The following is a 23,698-nucleotide window of genomic DNA, read 5'->3' as shown; positions in this document are numbered from 1 at the left end:
AAATGTCAAACATACGTTTGGCGTGTAATAAACATACAACAATTCTTTATTTGTAATGCACTTTATATTTCACAATCTCAAAATGCTACATGGTTAAAACCATTAGAGAACTTTAATGAAAAGCCACTGAAGTAGGAGCACAGTTTGATGCTTTTGACAGCTTTCTTAGCAGCAGGTATTGATTTAAAAGACGGTTCCAATTACTTCGGGACAGAGAAACGAGCTTGAATGGAAATGAAACTTTGCAAGAAAGATATTGAGATTAATTTGATGCTATTATTTGTCAACTGAAGTGTAATCATTTAAAAAGCCAGAAACTGCTTTTTGCAAAATAAGCTCAAAATGTCACACCATCTTATCAAAATACTATATAGATGTCGCCACAGGTTATTAGTATGTGTATGTTTAGAGTGGTTTTTTATTTATGTATTTCTTTAATTTTATGACGACCGAATGACGTCATGTGAACGTCAGATAAACGGAAGGGTGAAAATGAGCGCATGCGCAGTGTGAATCTGGATCGAACATGGAAGTGTACGTGAACGCGAAAAGCCTTCGTTTCTCTCAAGCCTTTCTGTTTCCGAACGGTTCGGCGGTAAAACATCTTCTGGAGCGGGTCGTCCAGCACCAGGTGAGCTTCCAAGACCCGAACCCCGCACGCAGCGGAAGCTTAGAGCGGTTTTAATCCGAGTGGGCCTGTTAGCTAAAGAGCGAGCTAACAGATGCTAACAAACACAAACAATTTGACCATCTTCGGTCTCTCAGGCACACGCTCAACTGTAAACCTCCGAGTTTTTCTGGAATCGGTGTGTCTTAGTGTGTATGTTACTCTATCTTTTTAACATTTTCTGTGTGTGTGTGTCTACAGGGAGTTTGCTGCCAGGATTTCTACGTGGTGACTGGGGGTCGTCGGTCGGACTCGGACGAGCTGCTGCAGGATGGATGTGTGTATCACGTGGAGCCTCGTCTCCGTGGAGGAAAAGGAGGTCAGTAACGGAGTTGACTTGTGGCCCCTTGACCTATCTGTGACCTGGATGATGAGCTGATCATGGTGTGTTTCAGGGTTCGGGTCTATGCTGCGAGCTCTGGGTGCTCAGATCGAGAAGACCACCAACCGTGAGGCGTGCAGGGACCTGAGCGGCCGAAGGCTCCGAGATGTCAACCACGAGAAGGAGTAAGATTCAAAGAGCTCAACTTTGACTTCAAACCTTCAGAATCTGACACACACACTTGCTTGCATTGAAAACACTTCATGTTCCCACTCTAACAATGCCCCATCCAGCCCCTGCTACCTGCAGATGCAAATTCTTGATGATTTCTCTTCTATTAACCAGGGATTAATAAGTACATTTATTTCTACTCTAAATCATGTGGAGAACAGCAGCTACACATTAGCCATTCACTGTATGGCTTTATTAATAATTGTTCTGAGTGGTGAGAATTTAAGATTTCATGTGCATATCAAAAACTCCACTTTTCTAGGATGGCTGACTGGTTAAAGAAGCAGGCAGACCGCGAAGCAGAGAAGGAGCAGCGGCGTGCAGAGCGCTTGCAAAGGAAGCTGTCGGAGCCTAAGCACATGTTCGCCGACCCGCAGTACCAGCAGCAGTGCCACGACCTGTCGGAGCGCCTCGAGGAGTCCGTGCTCAAAGGTGCTGCCTTTCTCCACCGCCTCCTGCTCCTGGCATCATGTGACGGATCACTGACCTCTCCTGTGCCGCTCTCAGGTCTGCAGGCTTCGTCCAGCACCCAGGTGAAGGTCAGCGACGTCACTACCACCAAGAGACCGAATGGGGATCAGAGCGAGCAGCCACCACAGAAGAAGAAGAAGAAGGCGGCAGCATGGGACTGGTCAGTTTCTTCTTTTTACATCTCTTAGCAGAATCAGCAGCAGCAATTTGAGTGGTTACCGTGACAACATGATGTCATGGTGTGGAGTTCCCTCGGGTAGTTCCTGTTTGTCTCAGACTTGTTGTCGTGGTTACAGGATGGGTGTGGGTGATCTGCCGAGCTCTGACGAGGAAGAAGAGGAGGATGAGGAGGAAGAAGCGTCGTCGTCGTCGTCATCCAGCTGTGGAGGTGTTGTTGCCATGACAACACAGAGAAGAGAGGAGCCAGAGTCCAGCAGCAGGTAGAGTTTGGAAACAGAAACAGGGAACCTCATTCTGAGTGTCTTGATTAAATAATGTTTGATGGAAACTTTCTTCCTGCAGCCCCTCCCCCACCAGACCCCCTGAGAGCAGGACAGACCAGACCCCCGAACCTGCACAGACCAGACCCTCAGAGGACCCGAGACCTGAAAGTCCCTGTCAGCAGGTTGGTGGTTTGTTGGATCCTCCAGTGAAACGTACCATCACAGACTCAGGAGTCAAGTTGTTGTGATCAGACTGGTTTTAATCACATGTTACAGATAAATAATGCGTCACTTCCTGTTGCAGCGCCCGGCCTCGCCGTCGTCAGCGACGTCCGTGGAGCAGCTGGAGGCTCTGGGCATGGATGCCCTGAAGGAGGCGCTCATGTCTCGGGGTTTGAAATGCGGCGGGACGCTGTCGGAGCGCGCTGCACGGCTCTTCGCCGTCAGAGGTTTGAGTTCCGACCAGATCGACCCGGCGCTGCTCGCCAAGCCCGGCAAGAGCCAGAAGAAGTGATCTTCGTCCACTCTGTTTGTAGTTTTTGTCCAATCAGAGTGCAACACCTTCCACCATATAATTATTTTTCTTTTTTCAATAAACATCTGAAGCAAATGTCCCGTGTCTTTGTATTCGTTCTACTGTAAAGCATGATGGAACATCAGAATCCGGGGTCCCACGCAGTGACCTGCGGCACTTCATGCTCTTCGAAACACACAATTACATCCCCGGCGTTGAACTCCACCTCGCCGTCCAAAGAGAGTCCGCACTCCATCCCCGTACGCACCGTCTGCACCTCGTCTTTGTGATGCTTCAACGCCACCAGGGAACCTGAGTAAATAACGTAAACAAGAGCCGACAATCAGAAAAGACTCAGGAAAATTAACACTCCGTTTTCTGATTGGGGGCATACGTCTGACACCAAACTGTCGTCAGGTTTTTGAAGTGATGCAGAACTCTTCTGACCTTTTAACCTTGAGCATCTTGAGACTGAGTCACGTTTGAACTGAATTGAACAGTTTCATAGTAATCACAGGTATGATAATAGATAAATAGCCACCACTGATTGGTGCTCGACCAACAATAAAAAAAATTCAGTGTGCATGTAAGATGACAAACTCAGGAATTGAACATGAGGTCATAAATCCAGTGAACAGTCAATAAAAAACAGAATGAACACACACGCCCCCCCGGTCCTGACACTCACCCTCCCACAGGACCTCCTGACCCCGGGTCAGCCTGAAGCGGAGCTTGCGGTCCAGCTGACCCTTCTGGACGCGGCAGCCGGCGACGGGGACCTTCTTCTTCCCGACAGACACGTCGAAAACCGCGAGCACGGCCGCCTCGCCGACCACGGTCTGCTGGGCGAGCGGCGGCAGCTTGGCGCTGAGGTCGTCCTTCAGCTGGTCGATCAGTTTGTAGATGACGTTGTGGAGGCGCAGGGGGACGCCGCGCCGCGCCGCCAGCTGCTGGATCGCCCGGCTCGCCGTCACGTTGAAGCCGTAGATGGATCCTGAGAGTATAAAAACACGGTCAGGGAGGAGGGACGCTCGCGCGGACCAGCGGCCACCTCTGACCCCCGAGCGGCTCCTGACCTCCGAAGGTGTCGGCCATGTTGACGTCGTTCTCGGAGATGTCTCCCACGCCGAAGTGGACGACCTGCAGGTCGCACTGCTGCGGCGCATCGTAACTGTCCAGGATGTTGATGAGTGTCTCCACAGAGCCGTCCACATCCCCTGAGGGTCAAAGGTCACAGAGGCTGATCAGATTGATTTTATAGTAGAATTTGTTCAAAAAAGTCTTTAAAAAGCTTCACTTCAGTTGACCTTTTTTTTTAATATATACAGTCTATATATATATAATAGAATTAAAGGAGTAATGATAATAAGAAGAAATACTGTGTGATTTCACGGTGTGTTCAAGGTGTCATGTTCACATTTCGAGGGTGTGTTTTTGGGGTGTCTCTGGCCGGACGTGGTACCTTTGATGACGAGCGGCAGCCTGGCCTCGTCGCTCTGCTGCCGCTCGCTGGGCCGGCAGGCGAACTGCGTCTTGTTGGCGCGGTACAGCGCCGCCTTCCTCTGCCTCCAGCTCAGATGGGTCAGCTCCGCCCGCTCCCGCCGGTACTCCTCCAGGTGGTGCTGCTGCTTCAGCTGCACGGCGCTCTGCTCCTCCTCCAGCTTCTGCTGCTCCTCCTGCTCTCGCCTCCAGGTCGTGACCTCTCGCGCCCGTTGCTGCAGGGGCGACGCCGACAGACTCCGGGCGTCAGCGGCTCGCTCGGACGTCACAGGTAAAACAAACACGCAAAACAAACCGACGAACCTCCGACTCGACTTCGATGATGGTCTCCCCGGCGGGCGGCAGCTCCTTCCACCCCACCACCTGCACGGCGGCGCTCGGCCCCGCCTCCTTCACCTCCTTCCCGTTTTCGTCGAACAGGAAGCGAACTTTGGCCCAGACCTTCCCCGCCACCAGCACGCAGCCTCGCTTCAGCGCCCCCCGCTGGACGATGGCGGTGGTCACAGGGCTGAGGAGACGGGGACGCGTCACTCGAGGATCGGCGTGGGACGGCGGCGGCGGCGGAGCGCTGACTCACCCTTTGCCTTTGTCCGTCCGGCTCTCGATGACCAGTCCCTCCATCGGCCCGCTCGGCTCCGCCTTCAGCTCCAGGACCTCCGCCAGCGCGACGGTGGCCTCCGCCAGCGCCAGCAGGTTATCGCCCTGACAACCGCAGTGACATCGTTTAGACGACAGCGACGTCATCGGTCTGAGTGAGGGAGGCTTCCCTGACCTTCAGCGCCGAGACGTGGATGGCCTGAACGTCGCCTCCGAACTCCTCGCAGACGACGTCGTGAGCCAGCAGCTCCTGCTTGACCCTCTGAGGGTCGGCCTGAGGTTTGTCACACTTATTCACCGCCACGATGATCGGCACTGAAACAGAGGAAACGCGCAATTCACCCTCACTGCCAACAGGAATATTCCACAGCGGTGGCAGTCGGAGGTTAACCGCGTGGGTTTCGTACCCCCGGCTTTCTTGGCGTGCTGGATGGACTCCACCGTCTGGTTCATGACGCCGTCGTCGGCCGCCACCACCAGGATGACGATGTCGGTGGAATTGGCGCCGCGGGCTCTCATGGAAGAGAAGGCGGCGTGACCGGGCGTGTCCAGGAAGGTGATCTTCTCGCCCGTGGGCAGCTGGACTAGGAGGGGAGGAGAACCGGATGAAGCTACGAAAACATCGGAACGAGACGTCCACTGCAAACGCCCGACGCCAGGAAATGTCTGATTTAACAAGACTTTATCGGTAATTTCAGACCAGTTTATATGTTACAACACTTTGGCTGCTTTAGGAAGTTTCCTCTGACTTTACCGACAGTCTTACCCAGAAAGGCTCCGATGTGCTGCGTGATCCCGCCGGCCTCCGTCGCCACGATCTGGCTCTTCCGCAGGCTGTCCAGCAGGGTGGTCTTACCGTGGTCCACGTGCCCCATGATGGTGACCACCGGAGGGCGACTCACCAGGAGGGAGGGGTCCGCCGGGGGTCTGATAGGGTCACAGGTCAAAAGTCAGAGAGGGCGTGATCGGATTCCGGATGTTTTGTCACTGTGCTGCGGCTGGTTTCTAGCTTCATCTGACTGGATGGCGTGTGAGATGTGAAGGTGTGTTGAGATGATACAGTCCTGAGGAAGTGTGATTCAGAATCAGAGGCAGAGCGGACAGAAGATCGCAGTCCTGCGGTGGACAGAGCGGGAGGAGGACCTGCTCTCACCGGCGCTGGACGTCCCTGTTGGGTTTCTCTCGGGTTTCACTCAGATTGGCCCATTTGAACTTCATCCCGGACCGAGTGACCACCTCTTTGATCCACTTCTCCTCCAGGACGGTGTGCGGCTGCAGAGCGTCCAGGTCCATCGTGGTGTTCAGCAGAGCCTCCAACACGTGATCTGACAAACACAACTTCACTCAACCAACGCAGGAAAAAAATGGCTGTCACGTCACCGACCCGCTTCCTACCAAAATCTTTATTCATGGCGTCAGCGAGCGCCGCCACCGTCATCCTCTGCCTGATCTCCACTTCCTGTTTCTCTATTTTACGTTTCTCCATCTTCACGTGATCCTTCTTGTGACCTTTGACCTGCAGAGGCAATTTCAGTATCAGTACTTGTCTGCGCTCATGGGAAAAGCACCTGATGTTTCTCATCTCTCACTCACCCGTTTGGATGAGAAGGGTCGGACCTGTGGACAGGTGAGCCGCCGGGCGGGGCCCCGGGCCAGAGAGACGAGGGGCGGGGCCAGAACAAGTCGCCACGCCCCCTGAATTACTGATGACATCACATTCATACCTGCAGGTGTAGCCCCTCTTCCGGTCAGAAAAACTGGAATGAAGACACTGCTGTCTCTGTGATCGGATCGATACGGTCACTCCGGACATGTGGCCGGATTTACTGAAACCCTAATCTGTCCATCACGCCGCTCGTGACCGCAACTCTAAGAAAATGGATAAAAAAAACACGAGAAAAGAGCGAATACACGTGAAACGGAGCGCGCGCTCGTCACGAACGGGTGCAGACGTGTGCACGCGCCTCTACCTGAGATCACACGGTCCTGTTTCCCGGGAGAAACTCTCAGATCTCCATAGTTTTCGGCACCTTGTTTATCCTCATCAGGCTCGCCGGGCACAGGGAGCCGCCATGACAGCATCCGCACGACCTGCAGAGGTCACGCACAGCGCCGCCTGCTGGCGCGGAGGAGGAAGAACTGATCATTTAACACAATGCGGAAATGTAGCAGAGTGACAGCAGCCAGGGGGCAGTAAATAAATAGAAGAGTACCAAAAAAAAAGATGAACATTAAATATATATATATATAAAAAATACAAAATAAAAGATAGGAGTTTGAGCCTCTAGGTTTTCTTCACTTCCTGGAATTCTGCATTATTTCTTTATTCTGTGCAAATGAATAAAACAAATTTCAAATGTACTTAGATACACATATGATGCTGTTTCCTTTACAATTAGCTCTGTTTAATCAGTGGTAAACTCATGTTGAAGGTTGAAACAAACAGAAGTGCAGAGGAGGGGAGCAGAGCTGGACTCCAGGACGTCTGTGACCTTTTTTTGAATTTTAGCTGGCGCGGAGGCTTCGGAGTAATGATGTGAAAATGAAGAGGGAGGAGGATTGTGGTGGATCAAAAAATAAGAGTGAAAAGTCTATCATAGACACGTGTGGCTCAGGTTTATACTCACACCATCACACACGTTTTTGATGTTATCCACAAAAAAAAAGAAAAAAAAAAGTTGAACTATTTTGGGTTTTTTTGTCTGGGAAAACATTTTTGAATGTATTTTCATCTAGATGAACAAAGACAATGTTTAGTGTAATTACACACCTGATTGCACCAGTAAAGAGACGCAGCACCACTGTGCCGATGTAAAATGCATTTTATTCAATAGATTTTCTACTTTTTGTCCAAGTTTCAACACAGCTACACACACATACACATTTCACTGGCCTACACACACATACACACACCACTTATCCACACACACAGTAAAGCCCTCACTGGTTGTAGCACCATGGTTTGATAACCACCAGTGTGTGTGTAAAAAAGAACAGACAAACAAAAATTAAATAAAAATCCTAACACACAGATCCACTGCACCACAACATACACGACACTCATTTAATGCTTTTCAATGGACAAGAGTCACAGGTTTGATTCCCAGGAGGAGGAGGGGGTCTGTCAGCAGGAGCAGCAGGAGTCTTCACTGACATTTCCACACAAACAAACTGCAAAAAACACAAAAAGAAGAGTTAAAAACATTCAAACAGAATAAAAAAGTAGGTTTTCTTTCCATTTAAACTTAGAATATAACAATAATCAGACACTACAGAGGGAGGATCTATCCCTTCCTGATGCTCTGAACACTTTCTACACCTGCTAGCAAGTCTACTGAGCCAACCAGGGTGTTGTGGTGGGACTCACACCCTCAGACGTCTGGCACTGATGGAGCTGAGAGCTCTGGCGGAATCTCACCTGCAGTCGCTGCCTCCAGCGCTCACCACGTACTTATCGTCACAGGAAAATCGAACGTTGGTGACGTGGGCGGAGTGGCCGAAGTAGCGCTTGTGTTTGGCCTGAAGAGAGAGCAGGAGGAGGCGGTGAAGGACGAGCCAGCGCTGGGATACAAGACGGTCACCGCGACGGAGGGTCACTCACAAACTTCTCTGTGGTGGGGAAATCGAACAGCTTGATGAGGCCGAAGTCGTCGCCGGTCACCAGATTCAGGCCGGCGTGAGAAACGCAGGCGCAGTTCACGTCGGCCTTCTCAGCGTTACGAGGCCAAATCCCCAGAACTTCGTCTCCCAGAATGCTGCAAAAAAAACAGACATAAAGAACTGAGGTGACCAGTCAAACTGTGTAGATGTGGTTCCCCCTGTGCTCTGAATGTGGTTTCCCTGGGCTAACAGGAGTTCCCTTCGATTTTTAAACCCTCTGGACCTGCAGTCAGTGAACCTCTCATGTCTCCAATGTGGCAGACTTTCCCTTATTGGTTCCCTGTCGTGAGAAGAGTAGGTGAGGCTCTCAGGTTCACCTGGTCCAGGTGGCCCAGGTAATCCTGTCGGTGACAAGCGGCTCAGTTACGATCTTTCCTGAAGGGACTTCGTGGACCTGCCGGGTGTAGCTGCTGCTTGCCACCTGAGAACCAAAGAACCAAGAGACGAGATTAAAGCCGACCTTCGCTGCCCTCACGGCACTCGGGTCTTTCCTCTCCTGACCTGGATGTGTGTGCTGTCAGCGGAGAAGTCCATCTGGATGACGGCACCCGGGATGTCCTTACAGTAACCAATCCGATTGAGCGACGGCCCAAGAGTCAGGTCATAGAAATCCACCGCACTGTCCACCGAACCCACCGCCAAAAATCGGTTGTCTGGACTGAACCTGAAACGGAAGACAAATTCCTAAAAGCCCTGAAGAGGACGAGCGGCAGAGAGCTGACGGGCCGAGGTCGTACCGGATGTCCTGGATGGCCACGCTGCGGTCCCTCTTCTTGCCCCACACGGTGAGCGAGTTGACCAGCAGAACGATGAACTCTCCGTTCTCCATGCCGATGGAAACCATCTCCCCATTGGGACTGTAGCAGGTGCATTTGGCGGGATGACCCAGACTCACCTTGTTCAGGAGTTTCTGACACACAAAGAAGGATTAGAGAAACATATTGTGTCCCACGAAGTGGCCCAGAACTGCAAAGTCTGGTACCTTGTCTGCCAGGTCCCAGATCCGGATGGTCCCGTCGTCGCTGGCCGAGATGAAGACGTCTTTGAAGGGGTGTGTGGCTAAACCCCAGATCCCTCCCTGAGTGTGACCGTTGATCATCGTGTTGGAGGCCGCGTTCTTCTCCCCGACCTCAATGATCTCCCCATCTTTGGTTCCCACCAGGATCTTCCCCTGGACAACCAGAAGGGTGGGTGTGTGACTGGAATGTAACTGGTTAGTAGTCCTCGTAGTGGAGCAGTTACCTTTCCTCTGCAGACAGACCGGACGTTCTCCACCTGCTGACCCGTCTCCAACTGAAAGGCTCTGCAGCGCTTCATCTCCTGATCCCACAGCTTCACTGCACCGCCTTCTTTGGTCCTACGGCACACACTCACAACGTTACACACACATAATTTAACATAGAAAATATAACACACACACACACACACACTTACGGTCGTTCTTTCCCTCCAGTGACGATGAGTCCGTCACGCAGGGTGGTGTACATGGTGAACACAGGTCCACTATGGGCCTTGGCCACCACTCGCTGCAGGAAGTGCTCCCTCCACACATACACGTCTCCGTTGATGGCGCCGGTGAAGGTCAGGTTGTTCTGGACGAGGCAAACACCGCTCCGTAAGCAGTTGGAGGTCATTTGATTTTCAGCAGTCTGACATTTTCTTACCGCGCCAAACGCCACCGACAGCATGGTCTGCATGCGGCCGTCCTCCACGGCGCCGATTACGCCTTTCTTGTACATGAGTGACCCTCCCACCAGAGTCCAGAATTTGATGTGCTTGACCCCCACAGACACAAACTGAGTGTCAGAGTCCGGCCTGAACTCCACCACTAAGATCCGCTCGGCGTGGCCGCCTTTACTGGTCACTCTGGTACCTGATGAAAGGTCAGAGGTCAGCCAGTCTGTGCATAAACACAAGGCATTTCTCAGGTGAGTGTATGTGACGGTCTCACTGTGCTTGTACCTTCCTGCCACCTCCACACCGTGATGGTGTGTTCAGGCTCCACCCCCACCGACAGCAGCAGCTTCCCCGTAGCACTGAAGTTGACATAGCCGACGCCTTTGGCGTGGGAACAGCGCAGGATGGACAGTGTCTGCTTGCTCATGGCGTCCCACACGTGGATGGACGGAGCAAGGCCTGTGAGCAGAGACCAGAAACCCTAGAAACTACAAGAACCAACAGCCAGAGACCCGAGGACTCGTTTATCTGAGGAGGACCTGAAGTACTTCCTCCACTACAGGGCCAAGTAAATGAGGAGGCAAGGAAACAAAGAAAAAATATCATCAAAAACATCACAAACTTGCACTTCAGGGATTCAGGTACAACGGAAACTAAAGAATCTGGAAACAGTCGCCTGATCGATGCAGACGCCTTCATTAATACCTGGGTACATAGGTGACAGTGGAAGAAGGGACTGTGGGAGAGAGGGTCAAAGGTTTTGAGGGGTACAAATGGACTTGTGTCTTCACCATTTCCACAAGTGTGGATGTGAAAAAGACCAAACATACTGAGCAGGATTACTGTTGCAACGACACACCATCAGTAGGATAAAACTACCCTGTCTCACGTTCACTATTAGTGGGTAGTGCAGGACAGAGGAACCTCCAGACATCATATTTATCACATAGATGCCACTTTTTGCATGTTAATGACTTCTCAGCTCAGATTACAGTTAACCATGTAGTTCCACAGGGTTCTGTATTAGGATCCAGAGTGTTCATATTATACCTGCCTCTTATCGGGAATATTATCACGCAGTGACACAGTGAGGAATGATGTTTGGCTGCTAGTCTATAGATGGAATTAAGATGGAAATTTTAATAGTTACTTTGCTTTTTTACTTCCTTTCTTAATAGTGAAGAAAATATCAAGAGGCCCCGATGCTGTACTGAGTTGTTCACAGCTGTTCCACAAGTAGCAGGAGCACAACAGGCTCCTGTGTGTGTGTGGAGATGTCAAAAGGAAACGGGGTGCTGGGGAATGATGACTAGATTCATCAGAAGGTCACGACCTACAGGGAAACACCTGCATGAAGCAGCTACATGCTAACTAGTCTGGCTCACAGGCAAGAAGCAGCTACATGCTAACTCGTCTGCTCGTGGGAAAGAAGCGGCTACACGCTAACTAGCCTGTGTCAGATCTGAAGCCGCCAGTCTGCGTGTTACAGTTCTGTGTTTTTAAGAAAATAAAATTGCCCTGAAATGTTTTAATGACTCAAAAGTTTCAATGCTAACTAAATGTGACAGCGAGCAACTACACACCCAACAGTCGCAAACAGCAACACACGCATTACTTTCTAAAGTTACCGTCTAAATTGTGTTTTTAGCTTGTTTTTATTATTGTAAAAACTGCCTATGTTCGTTCAGTTGTGTTTGCATGTCTGTTATGTTCATTTTGTTATGTGAAGCTGCTTCACCTGTGTGGTTGAAAATGAACCAGCAGGTGGAGGTGGGTTCTTCCACGCCTTGTCTGTAGGACTGATAAGACTAAGAGGAGTCCTGCTGGGTGCAGATGTGACAAGGACTACAGAGACCACATGAAATCTAAACCAGATACAGATACTCACCAGATATCTCGGCCTCTACACACATTCAAACATGCATACGCACACACAAACACGTACACACCCACACACACACGCACACGCATATATACGTGCATATGTCAGATGCATGAAAGGCAATGGGAGGGAGATGGGGTCATGGGGGTTGAGGGTGGAGCAGACTTACCTGGCAGGTCGGAGACATCACCTGTGATGAGGCGTGACGATGGCGAGAAGCAGCGTGGGAAAAAAAAAAACAAAAGAAGAAGTGCGATGGACAAAAAGCTGCAGCTCATGCATGAAAACATAAGAGCAGGGAGGCTGAGAGACATCTGAGGAGCACCGGTCCACCTCAGCCCACATCAGAAGAGGACCAGAGACCAGCTGGTTAGCACCAGAGCACTTTTATTGGATGTCCAATGGGCCAGAACTTGGCCAAACAAGAGAAACACCAGTAGGAAGTCTGTTTCAAGATATCAGAAAGCATCAAAACAAAATCACTGAAAAATTTTCCAGCACGGAAAAAGTGTCCTTTTCCAGTTTCCATAGAGAAGTTCCACTGTGGGGGGACTCACCAATCTGCCCGCTGGCGATGATGTTCTGATACTTGGGGTGCTGGTTGACGGTCAGACACAAGATGTCGTCGGTGTGCTCAAGATAGAAGCTCTGAGTCCCTGCAGGGCAGAAGACACAGAGTCTGAGTGTAGAGTCCAGAGCCAGGTTCAAACCAGACAAACGCTGCTTGAAACTGGTCCAGAATGAGTTTAGTGGTTCTGGCTCTGCTGACCAGCGGACAGGTTCTGGATGACCACGGCGGAGGCGGTGTGGAAGATGATATCGGAGCCGTCGTTCAAGTAATGCAAGTTGTTGCGGCAGTCAAAGCCCCGGTACCCGAAAACATGCTCCAACACGAGCTCCTGCAGAGGAGACACAGTCTGAGACCAGGTGAACGCCTCAAGGAGGAAGTTCACAACACACTCAGCGTCAACTCAACACTTTATTTCACTGAGCAGCTCACCAGATTCAACGAGCACATGCAAACCACAAACTGACCACACACTGAGCACTCCCAACTCAAACTGACCACACACACTCACAAACTCCACACATATCCATCCCACAATCACCGCACACGTCACACTGACCTCCACAGCCTTCTTCTTTTTGCTCAGGTTATTTCTCAGCAGCTTGTCGGGCAGCGGAGCGGCTCGGCTGACCGGAGGCCTGCAGATGACGAGGACCATTACAGCGTTTCGCCCACAGTTACACTCTGAGCTGCGCTGCTACTAGAGGAGAACGCCTGAGTTCCATACCTCTCATCCACAGGAACCTCTTTGTGTTGCAGGTGAGGTTTGGTTCCCGACATGTTCCTGATGCTGGATGAATAGATCTTAGTGACGTAGTCCACGGCTTTCTCTCGCGCGACGTCACTGTCGTACCCTGTAAGCATAAAAAGCCCCCCACCTGTAACCCAAACCTCTGACCTGAACTCCGACCTTGCGTCTGACCTCCACCGCCCTGTTACCTCCGTCCTCCTCGGTGTCGTCATCCGACTCCTCGCTGTCCACGGCTTTGTTCTCTTTGTGACCCGGCGGCTCTCGGGTCCAGATCATGAGCGCCGTGTCGGCTCCGCCCACTGACAGCAGCATGGAGTCGTCATTGGACCAGCGGACGTTGGTCACGTTGGTGCTGTGTCCCACGTACTTCTTGAACTTGGCAAACTGGCCCTGAGGTGGAAGTTTGTCGAATGGAGAAAAGCTGCCGTGAGAAGAAACGGCGCAGTGATCAGATGAATACTGCCGCATTCTGTTTCGAGTCTCACCCTCGATGGGAAACTGAACAGCTTGAGGAAGCCGAAGTCGTCCCCGGAGGCGAGCAGCTTCCCATCTTTGGTGAGTGAGGCAGTGTTGACGAAGCTGAGCGTCGGCCATATTCCCTCGCAGGTGGGACCCAGAACAGACGTCCAGCTCGCCCACTCCAGCTTCTCCAACTGGACACACGAAACACCCTGAAGGTCCTGAACGGGTTCGGGTCAAACACCTTGAAGTGCAGGACGGCGGGACGTTTCTGACCTCGGCGACGGTGATGTTTTGCTTGCGTCCTCGAGGGGCCTCAAAGAAGAGCTGCTCTTTGGCTCCAGTGTTCACCTGCAGCAGCTTACCTGCAGGAATTCAGGCCGAACACACCGATATAGACACAGCGGTCGCAAATGGCAGGCGCAGAGACGATAGCTTCACCTCTGGAGTCCCAGTCGATGTGCGTGATGAAGCTGCCGGCTCCTTTACAGATGCCCACTCTTTTACTCGTCATAACATTGTAGATGTCCACGAACGAGTCGTGAGACGCCACGGCCAGGTACTTCCCCGCGTCTGGAACACACAGCCGCCTTATCACTGCCCAGCCGATCGCTTCTCAACAGGTTTCCCCACCTGCGTGCGACCTGCCGTACCCTGAGAGAAGCGGATGTCTGAGATGAGCTCTCGGCGATGGTGGAAGGTCACCATGTCCTCCAGCGTGTCGGCGTTCACCACCAGGAAGCTGCCGTCGTTCAGGCCCACCGCCAGGGCCTTGCCGTCCGGAGAGAAGGCGCAGCACCGCCCACCTGACGGGCGACACCCGGGTGACACATCGGTGACGATCAAGGTTAAACACACGTGACACACGGGTGACACAGAGGCGACCCACCTGAGAAACGAAGGCGACACAAAAGAGACAGACAGGTGACACAAGGGGGGGACAGACGCTGGGGACTCGGGTGATATGAGACTCACCTGTGAAACACAGGGGACACAGACGTGACACACGCGACAGAAAGGAGGTGAAAAAACACACCGAGCAGACGGCGTGCCGGTCGCAGCTACCTTTCTTCAGTTTTCGGACGGCGACCATGCGGTGATTGGCCGACAGCTCCCAGATCCTCAGAGTTTTGTCGTCGCTCACGGTGGCACAGATAGGAAGCAGAGGATGAGCCGCCAGCCCCCACACCTCCCCCTCCATGTGCCCCTGGACACACAGCCACCACAAGAGACACACACACACCGTTAGAAAATCAGGGACGTCTGCTGATAGGACGGCAGAGAGGTGAAGACCGACCTGAACCAGCAGAGTCATGGCTCCACTTTTATCGATCTCCAGAATCTCTCCGTTTTTAGTTCCCAGCAGGATGCGGCCAAGACCCAGAGTGATCGCTCTGATGGACGGGTTGTCCTCCAGCAGGAGACCTGGACATCAGACAGCAAGTCAGACAGAAACATGCACACAGAGGAAGACAGACAAAGAGACAGAGTAGCAAGAGGATGACAGAAACTGAGAAATACAGAGAAAGAGGAGAGCAGAGGCAGACAGAGACAGACTGAACTTAGAGACCTTTGGACGACGGGGACAGTCCAGCTCTTTTAATGGCGTACGTTTTCAGACACCTCTCAAACATGTCGTCCCACAACTCCACGATGCCGTCCTTGCCACCGGTCACAAAGCCCTGGATCGAAGAAACACCAAAAAACACAGAAACCAAAATACAAAACGACTGTCACCCATCTCCTCAACTGTTCTCTGAGTGTTCAACCGCAAAGAAAATCAGCAGAACGAAAGAAGAAGAGATAAGAGGTTGAGGGCGGAGGCTCGAGCGGCGGGTGAGTCGGGCGGCACCTTGTCCAGGGAGCACATGGAGAAGACGGGACCGTCGTGGGCTTTGACGGTCTTGATGAGCGTGGTGTCCCTCCAGATGTAGACGTCTCCATTGGTCGCTCCAGAGAACACCAGGTCCTCCGAGCGCCCGTAACAAGCCGACATCATGGTCTCCTGCTTCCCCAGGTTCCCAAAGATCCCCCGTTTGAACGTCAGACCGCCACCTGCAGGGGTTACACAGGTCCATCTCAGGTGTGGCGTTGCGGTTGTTACAGGTGCATTCCGTGTGTGTTACAGGTGTGTTCTGGACACTGTTAAGTAAAACAGCAGTAATGTACCTGAATGCTGCCAGAACTTGATGTGCTTCATGCCCACAGTCACCAGTTTGTCCATCCTGAACGGATTACTCTTCACCACAAAGATTTTGTCTTTGTGGCCCCTGCGGGACGGAGCAGCGTCACACTGACTGGATCATGACCGCAGGAAATATCTTCAGCTCAAAACCATCTCTGGTGTGTGTGTGAATGTGTGTGTGTGTGTGTGTGTGTGTGTGTGTGTACATACTTGGCCTTGGCCAGTCTCTCTCCTTTCTTCCAGTCCCAGATGACGATTGAGTGAAATTCATCGATTCCCACAGAGACTAGACTCTTCCCATCAGCTGACAAGACGACAAAAGACATAAAGAGACGTGATTTTATCACAAACCAGTTGAGGGGCAACAGACAGATGCGCGAGGTGACATGGGGATGGCGAACGGCGCAGAGCGTACCCGTGAAGTCCAGAGCGCACACTCCTCGGCTGTGGTGTCCTTTGAGCAGAGACAGACACTTCAGGGTCTGGATGTCCCAGACGTGGACGGCCGGGTCACGTCCCACCTGAGCACACACACAACCGATCAGAAACATCCGTCCTCCCCGCCGATCGAGCGCCGTGCTCCACTGGCGGGGCGTACCTGAGCGGAGGCCACGTAGTCTTTGAGCGGATGGACGGCGAGGCTGAGGATGTCGTCGTCGTGGCCGAGGTAAAACCTCTGGCTGTGCTGCAGCCGGTTGTAGATCACAGCCACGGCGGCCACGTGGTAGACGACCTCACCCGTCTGACTGTAGAACAGGTTGTTGCGGCAGTCGAAGCCTCGGTACCTGAGACACAACATCACCACAGTAACACTCACACGTCTGTGGTGAAAAACTGACTGCGGTTTATCTGAGGGCGCCAGATACCAAGTGCTGCTGTGTTATTTTAAAAGTGTAAAACAGCAACAAGTTACGACAAACTGATGAATTCAGGTCATTCTGGGAGTTGTTTTGACACTGTTGTATTGATGTCGTTGGCAGAATGTGGTGTGGTGTTGTTGTGTTACAATTCAGTCGTTGTGTTGTTTGCATATTGTCATCATATTATAGAGTCATTGACTGTCTTGGTGTGGCGTTGTGATATCTTTTAATTGTTGTGGTGTTGTTTATTTAGTTATTGTAGTATTTCAGTGTCTCTATTGTATCATCTATCATGTCGTAGTGTTGGGGAAGTGTCATTCTTCTGATGTCATGTTGTGGTGTTGTTATGTATTGGTAATAGTACAGTTGTGATGATGTGGTGTTGTGAGGTTATGTTCATGGCGTTGTGGTTTCACTGTCTTTATCTGTATCGCCGTTTTGTTTTAATCGAATTAAAATGACATTGCTGCTGGAATTGCCATGTTCTCATGGTTGTGTTGTTGTCATGACGCTGTTGTTATTGTTTCATTGTGTTTATACCCATGAACAAACTGCAGACGAAGCCCCTCATCTGGAGCTTTCTGCCTCTTCAAGGAGCCAATCAGCTTCCTCCTGAGCTGCGGCAGGTCTTCCTTGTACACCTGCAGCGTGAGACAGATTAGAGAGACTGAGAAAGACGGGCAGACCCAGAGTGTGTGGTGGAAATTTGATTTGTACAGCTAACAATTTTAGAGAACAAGGAAAATCTTCAACAATTGTGTTATTCCAGGCCTCGAGACGCAGCTCACTGCAGAGAGCTGCAGCCCGACGAGGGAAAACACAGCAGCATTTATTCACAAACAGAGAGAGAGAGAGAGAGAGAGAGAGAGAAGAGTTTGTGCACACACAGGACATACGGCCTTCAGCCGCGTCCACAGAGAAACAGTCTCAACATGAATCTAAAAAACAAGTTGAACATCATGTTTAATCAAAACAGTATATTATCAAGAGACAAACTGAAAATACAGAAAGGACCGTTTGACATGTGGTTTAAGGGTTCAGGAACATCGTGATAGACAAAACATAGAAGGAACATGACATTTTGTTTTCCCACAAGTGACACACACACTCAGAAAGTAAGACAGTCAGACAGAAAGACACTAAGTGAGACATATAATGAGACAGACCAAGAGAGCGAGGCAGACAGAGACACAGACAGAAGGTCTGAGATGAAGTGAAGCTCAGGCTGAGAGCGACCCAGACACCACATCCCCAGACACAGGGAGCGGGAACGACTGTCAGACAAGCAGTGAAACGCTTTGCTCACCTGCCGCTCATAGCTGGTCTGAGCCTCCTGCTCAATGTCCGAGTCCAGCTCCGGGACGTCCGATAAGTCCGAGTCCGACTCGCCGCTGTTTGAGTCTGCGTAGCCCTCTAAAGAGACAAACCAGGGAGAGCAGCGGAGTTCTGTTACAGCTTCAGAGCCGTGTGGTGTAATTCTGGTGTAGTAGTATAGTAATGTGGTTTGGGTGGAGTTATTATATAGTTCTGGTGTCGTTGTGCTGCCGGAGTCGTGTCCTTCTGGCCTCAGACGGTACATTCAGGACACTTTGATTTTTTTAAACTGTGTCAAGCTGAATTTAAATCTGTGTTTCCAGGTGATGATGAGTTAGAAATGCTGATGACTGAAGCGTGACACTGACAGCTCAGCTGACAGAGGCTATCAGCACCTTGGAGGAGCGGCTCCAGCACGCCGTTCATGACGCCCTCGGGCAGGAACCGCCACTGGAAGACGGCGTGGTCGGCTCCTCCGGTGCTGACCACCCACTGCAGGTCGTTGGACCAGCGGACGTTGGTCACATGGGCAGAGTGACCGATGTACTTCTTGAATTTGGCACCTGGTTGAGGAAGTCCAGAGAGATTATACATCCGAACGTCTCACCAGACGTTTCTCACAAGAGAAACTCAGTGGAAAAAAGTTAGTCAGACATAGTAAAGAGGATAACAGACCTTTCTTCATGCAGGGGAACCTGAAGAGTTTGACAAGGCCGAGGTCATCGCCGGTAACCAGCACCGCACTGCTGTAGTTTGCGTCCACAGAGTTCACGTTCGTCATGTTGGAGTATTTGGGCCAGATCCCATTTACCTCCTGACCAACAACCCCTGTCCACGTCATCCAGTGAATGCCCTTCGCTTCTTCTTTAGGGAACAGCTTCCCCGCTGAAAGACACAGACAAGTCTAGATTGGCCTTCGGTTTGGATTGATGAACATGAAATCTGAAGGGATTAATCTTTATTCTGGATGGAAAAGTCTCTGGTCTACCAAGCTATTCATTGGCATGTTGTGTGTGGTCACACCTGGCATCCTGTAGAAAAGCCGTTCTCCGGCGCCATCATTGGTCTGCAGGAAGCGGCTGTCGACCGACCAGTCCAGATGGGTGATGAAAGAGGAGGACCGGCCGCACTCGCCCACCTTCTTGTAGCGTTGGGCGACGGCGTAGACGTCCACCAGGCCGTCGTTTGAGCCCACTGCCAAGAAGGAGCCATCCGGTGAAAACTTGAGCTCGTGGATCACCTCCTTTCGGTCCTTGATGTGCACGACCTCGGTCATGTCCCTGCAGGAGAAGACCCGTTACCACATCTATACGTCACGTCCACAGCCAGCGGGACGGGCTCTTCACTCAGGGGAAACCCACCTGACGCGCAGCACGGTGAAGGAACCGTCCTTCATCCCCAGAGCCAGCTGAGATCCGTCGTTGTTAAAGGAAACACTTCGAACCGACTCCTCCATGTTACAGCGAGCAAGGAGGGTGTGATCCGGTAGACTCCACAACCTGAGAGACGGCCGAGACAGACGGCTGAGCTGAACATGCGAGACCCAAGCAGAAAGTCTGCGCTGACTTTGGTGATGACTCCTGATGAGAGGCGCTCACCTGACGGAGCGGTCGTCACTCCCAGTGACAGCCACCGGCTGTTTGGGGTGTAAGTCCAGCGCCCACAGCTCGCCCTCGCTGTGCCCCTGCATGAGTAGGACCGGTTTGTCCCGGTCTCGGACCATCACCTCAAAGATCTCGCTGTCCTGAGTGCCGGCCAGGATGCGGTCGGCCTTCCAGCAGACGCTTCGAATTGATAAACCTGACACAAAACAATCTGCTGTGACACGTCGCAACTCCATGGTGGATGCTTCCAGAAAAGGTTGGAATGAGACCCGCCCCCTTTACTTCAGTAGGAATTAAACAGAAGTTAAGAAACAGTGTTCCACTTGGTGTTCAGACCTTTGTAGCCCTGCTCCGCCTCCCTCAGATCAATCCTCGTGATAGGTTTGAAGTCGACGTCCCACAGTCGGATGCAGCCATCTCGCCCTCCCGTAGCAAATCCTTCCTCGGACGCATGCATGCTGAAGATCCCCGCCTGAAGAGAAGATAATAATTCAAAGACCGGAGAAAAGAATTTGAGTCTGAGCTGTTTGGCTGTCGCGGTCTTTGTGGGCTCAGGCGCGTTCATACCCCATGAGCTGCCTGAACGGTCCGGAACAGGGTGACCCCTTTCCAGACGTACACGTCTCCGTTCAGAGCGCCGGAGTACGTCAGCTCGTCTTTGGCTGCAGAAACACACAGGATGGTCTGCAGGTCGCCCGTCTTCCCAAAGATCCCTCGCTTCGGGGTTAAAGCATTCCCGCACAGACTCCAGAACTATGAAAGAAGCAGACAACCGACAGAGCCGCGAGAACGGTGACTGTCAGATATTTTCTCAGTTTTCTCAGTTTCCATATTTGATGCATTGCTGTTCATTCTCCATCGTGTTTTCTGTCTTTTCCGCTGACTGAGCTCTCCTGCTGCTGGTTGCGAACGTTGTTCTTGCCTTCGGCTTCTCACCTTGATGTGTTTGACTCCGCAGCTGACCAGGCGGGAGGACTGGAACGGATCCCAACACACATCAAAAATCTGCAGCGGAGCACAGGGAGGATCAGAGTACATACACACCAGCTGTTCCAGCCGCGGGGGATGGTTTGGCCTTACTCTGTCCGAGTGTCCCGTTGCCGTGGCGAGGACTCGTCCTCTTCTCCAATCCCAAACGCACAACGTGTTCTTGGCGTCCAGACCGACTGAGGCAAGTCGCTATGGAAACAAACAAACGTTTGAGGGTATGTTGTCTCTTTTGCAGACGTACTGATAACGTCGCCATGTCTGCTGTGTGACATCAGGACGGAGGCGGGGCCTCACCTGCCCGTCAGAGTCGAAGGCGAGGCAGGCCACGCCGTGTGTGTGGACGTCCCTCAGGATCGACACGGTCTGCATGGCGTACGTATCCCAGATACAGATGTAGGGGTCCTTCCCCACCTGACCCGTGGCCACCTGGATCCGGTCTGGATGCATCGCCAAACTGACGCAGACACGAGGAGGATGTGAGACTGTGAGCAATCGATCCTTCACACATCACATCGCATTTTTACTTCAGAAACCAAACATTTTATCATAAAACCTAAAAGAAACTTGAAGCCACGCCCCCTTACCTGATGATGTCATCGTTGTGTCCAAGGTAGAACTTCTGGGTGTGTTCCCGGGTGTTGTACACCACCCCCCCCCGGCCACAAAGTACACCACCTCCTTCCCCGCCGTGTAGAACAGGTTGTTGCGGCACTGGTGTCCGCGATAGCCGTGGATCCACTCCAGCCTCAGCTGGCAGCGCGGCGCCGTTTTATCCGACATGATGTCCAAAAGAAGTCCCAAAGCAAAGAGCCGCAGACACTGCTGTTAACTGCAGTCCATCACTGTCGTCCCTCTAGCAGAGAAGCAGCTGAAGACTCTTCCCATGATTCTCATGTGCTGCACTTCCTTTCAACCATGGTTGTGTGAAAGTTCTTCATAAATAAAGAAGGCGAGGTGTGACTGAGAGTCGGTCAGACCTACTACCACAAAATGTTGATTTTTCTGAACTGTATGTGCTTTCACTTGATTGTTGAATAAAATCTGATTTTAGAATTCTTTAAATAGTCATCTAAAGTTGAAGTATACCATTTGTTAAATTATGACACTGAAGAAGAATTGAAGTTGAAGCTGCACTAACTTTTTCAGATGTATAAAAAAATCTTAATAAATTACAATAAATATTCTAATGAATAATTTTAATCTTTAAATTAAAAATAATTCTGACATTTCACATCTTATCAAAAAATTCAAATTATTCTATTTAATTCTGCGCAAAGCAGCAAAAGATTTCTTAAGTTTAATAAAGTACTCTGTATTCTACTGTAAATAAATAAATTCACTGGAGTGTGAAAACATTTAGAAAAGAATCACTCTTAAATAAATTATCAATAAAAGATTGGAATCACTTCTTTACAAAAATAAATTATTTAAAGGTAATTAAAACAAACACCTAAATAAATACATGAATGACGGAATGCAATTAAAAAAATCTTATTTTAAGGTGTAATAATTGCAGTAATCTGACTGGATTTGCATGTAAGCAGGTTTGCGCCGTTAAAATTAGCGCAGAAAAGCTTTTTAACGCAGAGAATCCTCCGGAGCGGCGTCGTGAACCGCAGCGTCCCGCAGTCCAGAAGGTCACCGCGGTCCCGCACGGCGTGCAGCCGCGGCTCGACCCGCACCGCGGACCGGACGGTACCGGAGCGCCTGCGGGTTGAAATCACTGAACACCCCTCCTCCGCCGTCCGAGCGATGCTTCCAGCTCGGATCCCGCAGATCACCGCCGTCCGTCCTCCGGAGCCCCGCCGCAGCCCGCCCCCCCCCGCCCGCAGCGCTCCCCCCGCGGCTCTGCGGGCCCTCTGCGCCCCGCCAAGCCCGAACCAGCAGCACGGAGCGGGGCCGCAGGACGGACCGACACATTAACGGGACATGGACGGAATCCCGGAGATCATCCTGCCACCGCGAGCAGACGTCACAAGTACTGCTTCCTGTCATGGTTTTCACAATAAAAGCCTGAGGCTCACATACACTGTGGTGGAGGCTCAGGCGCTGTCATCGTTCAAGATCATGTTTTTTTTTTTCTAATTTTGGGAGCCTAATATAATTAATGTGTCATCGGTACAAAAACTGTTCAACAACTAGACAGTTTTCTAGAAAAACACAGTATATTATGCATCTCAGCGAAGGCTCTCATATGGAATGATCTCAGTGAGCAATTCAAATTAATAATAATTACTTTGTCAAAATTTAATAAATGCTCAAAATGTGAAATTATTAATAATTACTATTACTGGAGAAAAAAATGTAAGTTTGTTGAGTTGTGGGCAGGATGGACAAAAACAGGGTTTGCAGCAAACAAAAAACATTGCTTCTGGCCAAGCTTTTTTTTGGGTTATGATTGGTTTTTTTTTTAATTTTCGGTAAATGTCAGATTTTGTCTTTAATGTGAAAAACCAAATAAAAAAAATCATTCATTCATTACGAGTTTTTTTTGTGTGCTTACTATTAATTATAGCTGCGATTGTTCTTTTATTCTGAAATAGGAAGTAATCTATAGACTTCCTGTCCTAATGTAAATAACTACAACTTGACACTGATTGAACGCTTTGACACGCAATTAACAGAGTAGAACCTCTGATTTAATGTTTATTATCTTTTAAGTTCATTTTCAATGTCAACTTCATTTACATGCAAACAAGCTATTTTATGTGGTAATATTTTCCTCCAGTTCAATGTTTTCCCAAAGTTTGCAATTTACACATTTCACATATTAAGTTTTGTTTGTTCTGTGATCATGGTTGTATCTGCTTGTGTTAGAAGTTAATTAAATAGTCTTTCCAGGATATATGTGCAAGTGTCTTAGAAAAAGACTAAATTGTAGTTTTAAAACTTTAGCAATGCAGCCGAAGATGTGTTTTTTTTTTTTAAGTAAAACTATAAGTTGTTTCCTTTCAAAAATTCTTCTCATTCTTCTCTTCAAGGAGCTAAGAAGACAGAAACATG

General features: G+C 50.5%; 3 protein-coding genes across 3 annotated transcripts; 1 reads left to right on the top strand and 2 right to left on the bottom strand.

Moving 5' to 3' along the window:
• The first annotated feature begins 505 nt into the window (after positions 1 to 505).
• On the top strand, positions 506 to 2,744 carry sde2 (SDE2 telomere maintenance homolog (S. pombe)). Its single transcript, XM_030094785.1, has 8 exons — positions 506 to 631; positions 869 to 986; positions 1,063 to 1,174; positions 1,483 to 1,652; positions 1,728 to 1,851; positions 1,988 to 2,131; positions 2,214 to 2,316; positions 2,439 to 2,744. The coding sequence occupies exons 1-8, from the start codon at positions 527 to 529 to the stop codon at positions 2,646 to 2,648; spliced, it is 1,086 nt and encodes a 361-aa protein (XP_029950645.1). The 5' UTR covers positions 506 to 526; the 3' UTR covers positions 2,649 to 2,744.
• mtif2 (mitochondrial translational initiation factor 2) lies at positions 2,681 to 6,855 on the bottom strand. Its single transcript, XM_030094784.1, has 13 exons — positions 6,716 to 6,855; positions 6,339 to 6,614; positions 6,141 to 6,261; positions 5,899 to 6,070; positions 5,512 to 5,672; positions 5,153 to 5,329; positions 4,921 to 5,060; positions 4,726 to 4,850; positions 4,452 to 4,656; positions 4,111 to 4,363; positions 3,725 to 3,865; positions 3,337 to 3,642; positions 2,681 to 2,960 (listed from the first exon to the last, which is right to left on the bottom strand). The coding sequence occupies exons 2-13, from the start codon at positions 6,465 to 6,467 to the stop codon at positions 2,791 to 2,793; spliced, it is 2,100 nt and encodes a 699-aa protein (XP_029950644.1). The 5' UTR covers positions 6,468 to 6,614; positions 6,716 to 6,855; the 3' UTR covers positions 2,681 to 2,790.
• Positions 6,856 to 7,551: 696 nt separating this feature from the next.
• LOC115390752 (echinoderm microtubule-associated protein-like 6) lies at positions 7,552 to 21,720 on the bottom strand. Its single transcript, XM_030094751.1, is given in 43 exon segments — positions 7,552 to 7,916; positions 8,164 to 8,264; positions 8,347 to 8,500; positions 8,723 to 8,826; positions 8,907 to 9,069; positions 9,143 to 9,315; positions 9,388 to 9,576; positions 9,648 to 9,762; positions 9,840 to 9,997; positions 10,070 to 10,278; positions 10,368 to 10,541; positions 12,134 to 12,154; positions 12,522 to 12,620; positions 12,734 to 12,863; positions 13,092 to 13,170; positions 13,260 to 13,386; positions 13,472 to 13,673; positions 13,769 to 13,936; positions 14,019 to 14,107; positions 14,184 to 14,315; positions 14,396 to 14,548; positions 14,808 to 14,949; positions 15,040 to 15,167; positions 15,313 to 15,424; positions 15,595 to 15,797; positions 15,912 to 16,012; positions 16,138 to 16,231; positions 16,343 to 16,448; positions 16,526 to 16,712; positions 17,328 to 17,428; positions 18,094 to 18,200; positions 18,497 to 18,664; positions 18,777 to 18,986; positions 19,125 to 19,381; positions 19,463 to 19,600; positions 19,700 to 19,901; positions 20,042 to 20,177; positions 20,273 to 20,458; positions 20,642 to 20,710; positions 20,786 to 20,884; positions 20,990 to 21,149; positions 21,280 to 21,349; positions 21,352 to 21,720. Coding segments are annotated over 43 exon segments (5,865 nt in total). The 5' UTR covers positions 21,476 to 21,720; the 3' UTR covers positions 7,552 to 7,891.
• Between the last annotated feature and the right edge of the window lie 1,978 nt (positions 21,721 to 23,698).

This window comes from Salarias fasciatus, chromosome 6 (genome assembly GCF_902148845.1).
Source record: "Salarias fasciatus chromosome 6, fSalaFa1.1, whole genome shotgun sequence".
Lineage (NCBI taxonomy): Eukaryota > Metazoa > Chordata > Actinopteri > Blenniiformes > Blenniidae > Salarias > Salarias fasciatus.
Note: the sequence above shows the minus strand (reverse complement) of the source record. Positions and strands in the feature narration are given on the sequence as shown.